This window comes from Myotis lucifugus, unplaced genomic scaffold (assembly GCF_000147115.1).
Source record: "Myotis lucifugus unplaced genomic scaffold, Myoluc2.0 scaffold_283, whole genome shotgun sequence".
NCBI lineage: Eukaryota > Metazoa > Chordata > Mammalia > Chiroptera > Vespertilionidae > Myotis > Myotis lucifugus.
This window is the reverse complement of record NW_005871331.1, coordinates 1,528,365-1,541,569: the sequence shown is the minus strand read 5'-3', so window position 1 is coordinate 1,541,569 and position 13,205 is coordinate 1,528,365. Positions and strand designations below refer to the sequence as shown.

Below are 13,205 nucleotides of genomic sequence, written 5' to 3'. Positions count from 1 at the left end.
CTCTATCTGGTGAGAGTAAAATGGGATTGCATTTTAGTTTGAATTTGCATTTCTTTATTAATGCAGCTGGAGTTTATGTTGATGGGCCCCCAAAGTATTTTTATGGGATTGATCTTATTGAATTGCTTTAAAGAATTCACATTGTTAGTGTTATACAGTATTGGAATACTTTCTCCTTATAGTTCAAACAATACACATAAAGCAAATGTGTACTACACTTCCATGGGTCTCCCAGACCTGTTTTACAAATTTACATATATGTATGTTATAGACTAACTAGAGGCCCGGTGCACGAAAGTTGTGCACGGGTAGGGTCCCTAGGCCTGGCTGGCAATCAGGGCCGACCGGGGCCTTCCGGCTGCCAGCCGGGGCCTTCCTGTATTCTGCGCCACCCCCTGGTGGTCAGTGCACATAATAGCGAGTGATCGAACTCTTGGTCTCCCGGCCGACCCCCTGAGGGGACGCTCTGCATATTAGCCTTTTATATATATAGATGTTTGTGTCCCCCACAAATTCATGTATTGAAATTCTAACCCTCATCCCCCAATGTGATATTGGTAGATGGGGCTTTGGGAGGTAATTAGGCCATAAGGGTGGAGCCCTCATGAATGGGATTAGTGCCCTTATATGCAGAAGCACAGAGCCTACTCCAGCCCTCTGCCATATGAGAATGTAATGAGAAAACAACTGTCTCTAAGCCAGATCTGCCAGCAGCTAGATATTTAGACTTCCCAGACTCCAGAACTGTGAGAAAAAAAATGTTTGTGGTTTAAGCCACCCAGTCTATGGTAATTTGTTATGGTAGCGAAATAATGCAGAAAATCTAATTCATCTACAACTGGCTTGTTTGCCTTGATTGCTTGCTCACTTAGCTTGAGCTCATCAAGTTGGCCTGGTGCCAGGCTCGGTGAACCTGAAGCTACTCTCTGGTTCAAACCAGCTTGCTGCTGGGACTCTATTTTCTGCACTTTCCTACAATAACCTGTGCACCCACCTGTTTCTTATAGGCTCTGAGCATCTGTCACTTGGGACATTCATTTCCTGGGCCTCAAGGTACCAGCTTTTCACCAGGCCCCCAGACTCCTAGCTTGTTCACATCACCTCTACTTTCACACTCCATCTCTTTAATCATATGTGCCTGGCACAAGGCAGGAAGCACACCTAGGTGAGGCATGGGTGTCGTCATGACAAGAGATGACATTACAGTCCACGTGACACGTGATAAGGGATAGATGAGGGGATCAGATTCTAGCAGTCTACAGTGGTCCTGGCACTGACACGGAACTGCTGAGAAAATCAGCTTATGACAGAGACATCGCATTTGGCTTTTCTTTATATTCAGGTTTCTCATGGGGTGCATATTAATTTCCAGACTTCAAAACTTTCATTGATGGAGCCTATAAAACTTGAATGATTACAACTGTAATTACCACTTCAAGGCCTCACTAGTCTTGAAATCAGTTCTTTCTCCCCCCACACTCCCCCCTCCCCTACCCTGCCAGGTGCCAAAAGCAAAGCACAGCACAGGTAAGTTGTTTAAAGGCAACAAAGGGAAACATGACTATACTCTCTCCTGGTTTACACATTGTAGTAGATGCTGTCTATGCTGCTCACGTCCTTGGGCCTCCTGTTCTGAAGTTTGCTTTCAGAGCGTTCTGGTACGTGAGGAGGGCTGCCTATGGCTCTTGCCTAAGTGCCTTCTCTGACTCAGGAGTGTGCTTTCCCCAGCTGGGAGCGGGGCAGAGGTGCAGGAGCATGAACACGCTGAAGAGGGAGAGGAGTTGGTGGGCAAGTGCCTCAGCTTTCTTGCCTGTCAGTGGGCAGTTCTGACGTGTGTTCAGTTTCTCAGACAGTTCACAGCAGGGCTGAGCCCACCCGATAAGCCCTCACCAATGTGCCCTTTAAGGACACTCCTTCCTCTCCCGTCTCACTCCTTCCGAGTGCCTCTGGGAGTCACCTCCTAGATCCATTATTGGTATCTCAGTCCTGGTTCCGAGCCGGATTTTGGGAGGAACCCCAATGAAGACAAGGACTCCTTTGAAAATGTGGAAAAACAAGGTCCCTCTCCCAAGGAAAATAAACCTACTCTGAAGAAACCTAGATAAGATTTGGTGGTGTTTGTTTTTTTAAATTCTCACCCGGGGAGATTTTTACATTGCTTGTAGATAGAGTGGAAGAGAGGGGGTTGGAGGATGGGGGGGGGGGGGGGGAGAAATATCAATCAATGTGAGAGAGATCAATGTGAGAGAGACACACAGATTGGTTGCCTCCCACACGTGCCCCTACTGTGCCTGCAACCAAGATATGTGCCCTTGACCTGGAATCAAACCTGCGACCCTTTGGTGCACGGGCCGATGCTCTAACCATGAGCGACCGGCCAGGGCAAGATTTGGAGGTATTTTAATATTAGGACCAGGGTTCCAGAACCACCCTAGCTCCTCTTTCCCCCCTTTCCCGAAAGATTACGGAGGGAGCCATATATAAGGATCAGCAGCCTAACTAGAATGAGATTATTAATAACTTTGAAGTGTCTAAAACCCCTTTATACCCTGTTTAAAATTCTGTGTGTGTGGCTGGCTCCTTCCACGTTTTTCTCCAAACTCCCTAACGCATGACAGTAGAAAAGGTGTCGGTAAGCAATGGCTGACACCTGTTTCTACAGCAAGGCTTCTGCTGTGCTTTCAGACCTGGCAACTCGGGCACCTTCGCCGGGATTGCAATCTTCTAAACTCTCATTTTCCACCTGTTGGAATCGTGTTATCTCTGCAGGGTCTGGTGCAAATCCCACCTCCTCCATAAGTCGTTCTCCGGTTACACCAACCAATCAGAAACCTGCTACCAGCTCCGTTCCCACAGTTCCTAGCGATGGTTTGGTTTCGGGTCAGCTACCTGCCTGCCCCCGCAGACCCCAGACCCGGCGCAGGGCCTTCCAGCGCCCGGGGAAGGGCTTCCCTAAGGACTACAATTGGTCTGAAACATGTTCTGCTGAGAACAGTTTTGCACCGAGCCCAATCCATGTTGATACCTTTGAAAATAGGTTTTTCTTGACTTCAGAGAGGAAGGGAGAGGGAGAGAGAGAAACATCAATGATGAGAAATCATTGATCGGCTGCGTCCAGCACGCCCCACACGGGATCCAGCCCGCAGCCCGGGCAGGTGTCCTGGCCGGGAATCGAACCGTGAGCTCCTGGTTCGTAGGTCCACGCCAGCCTGGGGTTGATACCTTCTTTTCCATTTTACCAAGCGCGTTTAATTTTCACCTTGTGAATTTCCCCAATGGCCTAAGCGGTCAACCCGAGAAAACAATTCAGTGAGGTCACACCAAAGGCAAAGCCCTGGAAAAACGGGCCAAATCTCACTTGTTTCATGGCCCAGGATGCTTAAGGGGGGGAACCCCAACTTTCAGAAGCCCCCCAAGTCAGATGCTCTTTTGAACTCCAGACCCGAAGTTGAGAATGGAGAGAACTCGCTCCCGGCCCAATTAGGTGGCCGAGAGAACCGCGACGGGTTAACGCGGAGAGAACTTCCTCCTGGAAAAAAGTGTCGTCATGGGACAAGCTTCCAGTTCCACTCCGTACGTGGCCCGGGCCTTTATCCTAGTTGGCGGTCTTCCAGCGCCCGAGGCCACCCCACCCTGCTGCTCCCTCGGGCTTCTCCACACCCAGCGGAACCGTTTGCACGTCTCGAGGGTGTGACGGTGACGCCGTGACGTCGCTCGGAGACGGGCCGCGAGCGGAGTACGTCCTAGCGATCTCGAGGGACTGGGGCCCCTGGCGCAGAGAAGCGCGCTGAGGGCACGGGGGCGGGACTAGCATATGACTGATGTCCACACACGCCTATCGCCTTTCTGATTCCTTCTCAAACAAACCAATGAATGCGACCACGGAGACGGCAACGTGCCCCCCGCCGCCAGAAGTGGCTCCGCCCCTCCCCTTGGCCGCCTTTGGCCGCCATGCTGAGTGTGGCCACCTCGTCTGTGCTACTTGAGGGCCTTCTCTGGCTCTCCGATGTCCTCGCTGGACTCCTTCCTAAGCACCCCTGCCTTTTCACTGTCAACTTGCACCTTCTCGGGCTTCTTGCTTGCTCCCTGCTAATTCAGCCGCACTTGATATGGCGGAAGGGGGCGGGGCCGAGGCGGGGCGTGACCGGCGCGGTGACGTCAGCGCGCTGCGTGTCGGCAGGTGAAGGGAAAGTTTGGCCCGTGCGTGGGGCCGGGGTGGAGGGCGGGACAGAGGGGCCGGGCCCAGGCGAAGCTCCAGTCGCTGCTGCAGCGGAGGCCCAGGACGGGACTTGGACCGGGCCGGGGAGTGCCGGACGCAGAGGAGCAGGAGGCGAGATCCGCCGGAGCTTCGAGCCCCCGCCGCTCCGCCGCGCGGTGACCCCGCACCCAGGCGCCCTGCGGACCTGGTTGTTCTCGAGGAGATTGGTGGGGTCGCGGCGGCAGCGGTTGGGGGTGGGGAGAGGCGCGGCGAGGAAAGGAGAGAGGTCAGCGAGTTGGAGGGAGGACCGAGAGCTCAGCTGCCGTCATGTCCGAGGACTCGAGCGCCCTGCCCTGGTCCATCAACAGGGACGATTACGAGCTGCAGGAGGTGATCGGTGAGAGCTGGCGCCCCTGAGTGGGGAGGCACCGCTCTGGGCAGCGGGTGACACGCGGGATCGTGGAGACCCGCGGGATCCTGGGCACTAGCGGGAGCTCGGCAGCGCAGGACGCACAGATATGAATGGGCGCTCGTGGGGCCCCCGGGTTGGTGGGGGCGCGCGGGTGGGTTCCAGTTTGGTGTGCCGCGGGAGAGATAATGAAGATATGCGCCCGTGGGGCGGGGTGGGGCGGGGTTGGAGGGGCTCCGCATAGACGGACGCAGTGATAGATGTTTGAACCTGAGCGACAGATGTCTCCTGGGGAGGAAGAAAAGTGCAGGCTTGTCAAGGCTGCGCGAAGAAATGGGTGTTGGAGTCGAGACACAGCCACCTACCTCCGTGGGGGATTGTGGGATCGGGTGCTTTATAGTTCATTCCCGCCTCGGGGGAAATGCCCCCGAAATGCCGGGCGTCGCTGGGGGGGAGCTGGGTGGGGATCCCCTCGAGAGGAAGCTGCAGGTACCGTTCTGAGCAACGTGGACACAACTTCCTACCGCTGGGGACCGACTCTCTGTCTGGGGAGACAGACGTGAAATAAGTAGACAAATGAAAACAATTACAGGCTTTTGGCAAGTGCTGGGCAATGAGATGTTCTGATAAGGAGTGACCTGGAGACCTCCTGAGGGCGATTTCAAGGAAAAAAAGTCTTTTTCTGCGGCGTTGAAGCTGAGCACGGAAGGATGAGGAGGAGGCTGAAGAGCCTAGGGGAGGTGGTCCCTGCCGAGGGAGGAGAAACGGCAGAGGTTCCGAGGAGGGGGCCGGCTTGATGTGTGTCAGGAGCCCAGGGGCAGAAAGAAAGGAAAGGGAGAGGCGGGACCTCGGGGACCTTCGCCGCCCTGGTAAGGATTTTGGAATTTGAAGTGTTACTGGAGAGCTTCAGGCGGGGACATGGCATCGAGTGGGCCTGGCTGCTGTGTGTGGAGTGGATTTGAAAGGGGTCCAGGAATACCCGTTGGCAGAGCACAGAACTGGCGCGGAGATTGTCATTCTCCGAGAGGCACGTGTGATGGGGGATGGTGGGGGAGGTGTTTGTTGGAAAACAGTACTCCAGTGGCTTTAGAGATGAAAAAAGGGGTGGGTGTCCTTAAACAGAAGCCCCGTCCAGCGGACACGGGCAGACCCCCGTTTGTTGAAGGAAGGAGGTTGTCTCCGTTGCTACAGCAGCATCCTGTCCTAAAATTAGTTCTATCGCAGAGACGGGCTGGACGCTCACTAGCTGTCACGGGGGTGTGAGTGTTTATTGTACTGTATCTGCGTTTTAGAGAAACTCGGTCATGTTTCTCTTTTCCGCTTGCCTCTTGTTTCAAAACAAATCTGGGCTCAGTTTTGTCGGAAAGACATCCCATCTTCTCCCTTAAGCCGCTTCATGGGCCTGTGTGCTCCTTACATGCTGTGTCTTGACATGTGCGGGTTGGTGCGCAGGACAGCTGCTAGCCAGGGCTCTGCCTCCAGAGATGGCTCCGGGCCCCTCAGAGTTTCATGCTGAAGGAAGGGACTAAGGGGGAGATTCCAAAGCAGTGTCTGAAACCAAGAAAAGCGTCCCTGTGGTGGTTTTAGAAGAGGAGTTTTTGCTTTCCTTTGGGTGGACATCTTTTTAGGGGGAAGAGGATGCTTGTGGTCATTCTTAATGCCTTTGCTATGAAGGTGGCATCAGAGTAGAAATTTGGGGACCAGTAGGGTGTCCCGGAGTGGAGACAGGGGAGTCTCAGTGCTCTGGGGTAGGGTTAGTCTTGTTCTCATTCAGAGTGGTCCGTGGATAAAAGGTTGAGAATGCCAATGTTAAGATTTGACCCCCTTATTTTTTAAAATAACTTTACTGAGGTATAATTTAATACCATAAAACTCACCCATTTGTAAGCATAAAGTTCAGTGATTTTTAGTAACTTTACTGTGTTGTGTACCAATCAGCATAATCCAGTTTTAGAACATTTTCATCACCTCATTGAGATCCCTTGTGCCTGTTACAGTTCATCCCTGTTCCCACTTCCAGCCCCAGGCAACCACAAATCCACTTTCTGTCTCTATAGATTTGCCTTTTTTGGACGTTTCATGTAAATGGGATCATATAACATGTGGTCTTTTGTGTTTGGCTTCTTTCATTTAGCATAGTATTTTTAATTGTTGAAAACAATTTTATGGAGGTATAAGTTATATACCATAACATCCACCAGTTTTAACTGTATTGTTCTATAGGTTTTTAGTAAATTTACAGAGTTGTTCAATCATCACTACAATCCAATTTTAGAACATTTTCATCATTCCAAAAAGATGCCTCATGTCCATTTGTAGTCACTCCCTGTCCCCACCCCCTGCTTCAGGCAACCACAAATCTACTTTCTGTCTCTCCATATTTGCCTTTTCTGGATTTCCATATAAAAATAGTCATATAATATGTGATTCTTTGTGTTTGGTTTCTTTTATTTGACAGTTTTTTTTGAGGTTCATTCATGTTATAGCTTATAGTATATATTATGCCCCTCCCCTCCCTCCTTTTTTTGGATACCACTTGCTGGACATTGGGCTTCTGTTTTTTGGCTGTGAGCACTTCATGTGAACATATTTCATTTTTCTTGAGTGGAATTGCTGCATCAGAAGGTAAAGTGACTGTACCATTTTACATTCCCATTAGTGATGTACGAAGGTTCCTATTTCTCTGTACCCTTGCCAGCATTTGTTGTCTGTCATTTTGGTTGTAGCCATTCTAATGGGTGTGAAGTAGAATCTCATTGTGGTTTTTTTGCATTTCCCTGATGACTGATGATGTTGAGCATCTTTTCATGTGCTTTATTAGCTTTCCATATATCTTCTTTGCTGAAATATCTATTCAAATCTTTTGTCTTTTCGGGTTGTGCTTTGGGTTGTGTTCTTATTGAGCTAGAGGGGTTTGTCTGTGTATTCATTCTGGATTTGAGGACTTCGTAAACTGATACATGATTTCAAATATTTTCTCCCAGTCTGTAGCTTGTTTTTTCAGTTTCTTTCTTTCTTTCTTTCTTCTTTTTTTTTAGAGTACTTATTTTTATTTTTAAAATTTTATTGTTTAAAGCATTACATACGTGTCTTTTCAGTTTCTTTTTTTTAAAATAGTTGATGTTTTTTAAAAATATATTTTATTGATTTTTTACAAAGAGGAAGGGAGAGGGATAGAGAGTTAGAAACATCGATCAGCTGCCTTCTGCACACCTCCTCCTGGGGATGTGCCCGCAACCAAGGTCATGCCCTTGACCGGAATCGAACCTGGGACCTTTCAGTCCGCAGGCTGATGCTCTATCCACTGAGCCAAACCAGTGAGGGCTCTTTTCAGTTTCTTAATGGTGTCTTTTAAAATACAAAAGTTGCCCAGCCAGTATTGTTCAGTGGATGAGAGGACCTATGAACCAGGAGGTCACAGTTCATTCCTGGTTAGGTCACATGCCTGAGTTATAGGTTCGGTACCCAGTCAGGGTATGTGTGGGAGGCAACCAATTGCTGTTTCTCTCTTACATCAATGTTTATCTCTCTCTCTCCAATCAATAAAAACATTTAAAAAATACAAAAGTTTTGAATTTTGATACAAGTTTATCACTTTTTTCTTTTATCGATTGTGCTTTTTTGGTGTTGTAGCTAAGAAATCTTTACTTATCCAACATCAAAACATAAAAAACAGTCCTAACCAGTTTGGCTCAGTGGATAGAGCATTGGCCTGCGCACTCAAGGGTCCCAGGTTCGATTCCGGTCAAGGGCATGTACCTTGGTTGCAGGCACATTCCCAGTCGGGGGTGTGCAGGAGGCAGCTGATTGATGTTTCTCTCTCATCCATGTTTCTAATTCTCTATCCCTCTCCTTTCCTCTCTGTAAAAAATCAATAAAATATATTTTATAAAAACAATAAAAAAACCCATAAAAAAAAAAGCAGAAACCCGATGTTCATAAAGTGGTGTCTGAAAAAAAGGGAATATAATATATGCAACAGGCTACAACATGAATGAACCTCAAAAAAATATGCCAAATAAACCAAACACAATCACATATTATATGATTTAGGACTCTGATACATTTGAGTTAATTTTTCTGTATGGTGTGAGGTAAGGTGAACCATTTTGTTTTACAGATGAAAACACTGAGACATAGAAAGGCAAAATGACTTGTGTGGAGTCATAGAGCTAATTAATGGCAAAGGCAGTACTGGGGTCCAACTCTCCTTTTCCTATTTCAGGGTCCTTGTTCCTGCATCTGTATTTGATTAGTTTTTGGATATAAACTGGGAGGTGATGGTCAGAGTCTGACAGATTAAAGGAATAGCCTTACAATGAAAACATGTGGCAGGAGCAGATATTTTGTTGATAACCCTTTCTGATGTAGTAGGATTTGTTCTCTTTTGTATATACTATTCTTAGAATGTTCTCCCTCTCATTAGTAAGTTCCTGCCACTCCACTCCTCACACACTCTCACCCATCTTCCCAACAGAGAGGAAAAAAAAGATTTTCCTCCAACTACAAGTAGCAAGGCTCAATAAACAGTGTGTTCTTATTCTAATGTTTCTTCTGTACTGAAATGTTTGGAATACAGGATTTTGTAATAAGCTGTGGTCTTCAAAATAAATTCTTTGTTGTTTTCAGATTGCACTCAGTTATTTTGGGGAAACAAATGCTTGGAGTCCAGAAAAGATAAAGCTTGGGGAGGGGGAGGTTAATTTGAATTTTTTATTTTCAAGGGATTGTATTATAAGGAAACTAGAGGCCCGGTGCATGAAATTTGTGTGCAGGTAGGCTCTCTAGGCCTGGCCATGGGGCCTTCCGGCTGCCGGCCGGGGCCTCCCTTCATTCCGCACCTCCTCCTGGTGGTCAGCGCACATCATAGCGAGCGATAGAACTCCTGGTCTCCCAGTTGAACTCCTGTGGGGACACTTTGCATATTAGCTTTTTATAGTTATAGATGGTATAATGATGTCTTTCTGACCAAAGCACATTATATTTATTTGAACTGTAGTTTTTTTTCATGTGTGCTGCTTAGTACTATATTTGTGGGGTTAATATTTCTTAATATTTCTGTTTTGTTCTCTCCTTTTCTGGCAAAATCCTATAGAGAAAAGAAAATTTCTTAATTCAAACAAAATAAAAACATACAGATTCAGAATTCAAAGGACTTCCTTTTAAAGAATTTTATTATCTTAAACATTTTTCATAAGATTTGAATTTCTTTAAGTATATTTACTTGTAACAAATGTTAGTATTGGTCTCTCTATAAATCATCCATCTTTTCATTGTTTTTGAGATCCTTTCTAACTCCTATTATTGCGTTAGAATTCTGATCAGGTGTTCAGTAGCCACACATTTTGATGTCTAACATAGTGATTTCCAAATGCAGATTTCAGGATCCCACTCTAGCCCCCTGCATAAGTGCGAAAGACATTTGCTCTATCAACAGTGATGCTTAAGCAATGGTTAGTGTATTTTTTTCCCATGATTGGGAGACTTAATTATGGCAACATTTTTAATAAGGCCAGCTTTGTGCCAACAGCCTCATAGGCTTGTATCAAACAGGGATTGCATTTGGCTACATGTAATGGAAAATAAATAATAGTAGCTTAATAAAATACTTTCCCCCCCTTACACATAACAAGAAAACTGGAGTGGCAGCTAGGTGCCATCCGACACCCAGGCTCCTAGTTTTCACTCCACTACACTTAGCACATGACTCTCATTCTCGAGATAATTGTTCCACCTATATAGCCTCGAGCCTGTGTTCGGGCTGGAAGAATATGGCAAAAGGACAAAGGCATGTGACAACTTAGTTGGCACCCTTTCATAGGACTTTCTTTCCTGGAAGCTTTACTTGGTGGCTTCCATTTCTTTTATTGGCCAAAACTGTGTAATTGGGCCATTTGCAAGGGGGGGGGCTGTGAAATGAAGCTTTTTAGCTGGGCACAAATTTAGGTGAAAGTTTTGTTGTTAAAAAATAAGGGGAAATTGTTGGATAGGCAACTAAAAACGTGGGCCTTGGTTTTTTGAAAAAATTAAAACAGTTAAATAAGACATTTCAAGTAAATAATTTAACCCGACACATAGTATTCAGTTAATAAATGTTAGCTTTAACCTAAAGGGCCAGCTGCCTACCAGGTAAGAGCATGGTGCTGAAACATCATGTAGTTCTGGTTTCTAGGTCCTACCCTGCCTCTTACTAATTTATGACCTAAGTCTTACACTTGCTTACATTGCTGTTCTTACACTGCTTTGTAAGATCAATAATACCTAACTCACGAGATTATTCTGAGGATTAGATGAAAACAGCAGCACAAGTAAAGAAAGTGCTCAGGACAGTACTTGGCACACTGAGCAAGTGTTCAATAATGTTAGGACGCACGGCAATCGTGAGGAAAGGCCCGTAACACGGGGCTGCTTTTGTGCTTGTTCTCTCGCAAGCAGGTCATTATTTTTTTTTCTTGAAAACATATGCCACTACTTGATTGATTAATTTGCTCAACAAATAATGAACTCCTTATGGGTTAGGCACTGTTCTGGATGCTAGAGATAAGCAGTAAAACAGAGAGAAATCCCTGCGTTTTGGAGTTTATAATCTAGTGGTGAAGGACAGATAAAGCAGGGAAAGGGGTGAGGGGCTGCCAGGGATAGAGGCGAGTTTTAAATAGATCAGGACAACTTGGGCTGCTAGGTGGAGAATGGTTTTGTTAGGGTTCAAGGTGGAAGGAGAGGTTACGCAGGGGAGAGACGTAGTCGTAGCGGGGGTGAGAAGCAGTCAGATAGGACATATTTCAAAATTAGAGATGTGTGGTGGGATGGGATGTGAGACGATGTGAAGGTTTTTGGCTGGAGCATCTGGAAGGATGAGTTACCATCTATTGAGAGAGGAGATCACAGGAGTGAACAGGAGAGAAAGGGATGATTCATTGCAAAACCATCCGGCTGATTGAATACTTACTCCAAGCATATGGCAGTGTGTCTTTATTTCCATCTCTGTATGGAGAGAATAGCATGCCTTTTATGATGACTGTTCTCACAGCTGTTTCTCCAGTTCTAGGAGCTTTAATTTTCAACATGACTCTGACAAGAGGCCTTATTTAGAAAAGGGTTTACAAAATTGTAAATTCCCGTATTTTCCATGGTTCAGGTGACAATGCTTTCATCATCTTTCATAATAAACAGTCTAGGCTAGCTCTTTAGTAAATGTAAAACCTTACTAAAAAAATACTTAAAGACGGAATCTTTAGAATGTGTATCTGATATAGTGATGGCTGGTTAAAATTTTGGGAGAAAATATCTTCAAATGACTTGGTTCATTTGATAGGAATAATATCCTTTTTTTTACTTTCTCTTTTATTTTTTTTTAAATATATTTTTATTGATTCCAGAGAGGAAGGAAGAGAGAGAGAAACATCAATGATGAGAATCATTGATCCACTGCCTTCCGCATGCCCCCTACTGGTGATCGAGGCCCCAACCCCGGGCATGTGCCTTTGACTGGAATTGAACCCAGGACCCTTCAGTCCACAGGCTGGCGCTCTATCCACTGAGCCAAAACGGCTAGGGCTTTACTTTCTCTTTTAAATACCTGGGTGTACTAAAGTGGAGGGAGACTCAAAGGTTTTTAGTCCCCATCATGCTTTTGGGCATCTCGTTTTCTGTCTCAAGAGATGAAGTTACCCAATTTGAAGGATTTCAGGAGAAAGTTCATTCATATTTTTGTGCATTAATCCACTCTGTTGTATAGTGTACACTAATCCTGCAGTTAACTAACTATAGAGGACAGAAGAGTGTAAGAAGTGGGGATGAAGGGAAATGGTGCATTGAGATGCACAACAGTGTAAAATGGTGAAAGCTTGAATTAGGATGTTTATTAGAATTGTTTTATTTTACTTACCATGATATAATCTTCACATCAGGCTGATGCTTATTAGAAGGCATTGGCGCAGTAGCTTTCACACCTTGACTAAACCACTTTTAAGAGATACATTTTCTTTTACTCTGTTTAGTGCATACTGATGTGTTCTATTTGGTTCTATTTACTCTAAGAAAAATGATGGTTGAAACCAGTAAGTTGACTTATAGTTTGAAAAATTCCACACAAAGGGACCTGCTTTAAAGAAAAGATGAAATATTTTGAAAATTCCTATCTCGAATCCTGTTCGGTGCAGCCACTGTGGAAAGCAGTGTGGAGTTATTAAAAAATTTAAAAATGGAACTGCCCATGACCCAGTGATTCCACTTCTGGGAATATATCCGAAGAAGCCTGAAACATTAATTCAAAAGAATATATGCATCACTATGTTCATTGCAATGTTATTTACAATAGCCAAGATCTGGAAGCAGCCCAAGCGCCCATCAGCAGATGAGTAGATAAAAAAGCTGTGGTACATTTACATAATTGACTACTACTTGGCTGTAAATAAGAAGGAAATGTAGCCCTTTGAGACAGCATGGATGGACTGGAGGTATTATGCTAACTGAAATAAGACAGGGAAAGACAAATACCATATGATTTCACTTATATATGGAATCTAATGAACAAAATAACAAAAACAAAATAGAAATGGACTCATAGATAGAGAACAGAGGGGCGAGGGGCTGTGG

At 45.7% G+C, this 13,205-nt stretch overlaps 1 protein-coding gene across 1 annotated transcript in view; it reads left to right on the top strand.

Moving 5' to 3' along the window:
* Positions 1-4,215: 4,215 nt before the first annotated feature.
* OXSR1 (oxidative stress responsive 1) overlaps positions 4,216-13,205 on the top strand; it is a 66,686-nt gene continuing 57,696 nt past the window's right edge. Inside the window, 1 exon segment of the mRNA XM_006099761.3 lies at positions 4,216-4,595. Coding sequence (XP_006099823.1) covers positions 4,526-4,595 — 70 coding nt within the window. The 5' untranslated portion in view covers positions 4,216-4,525.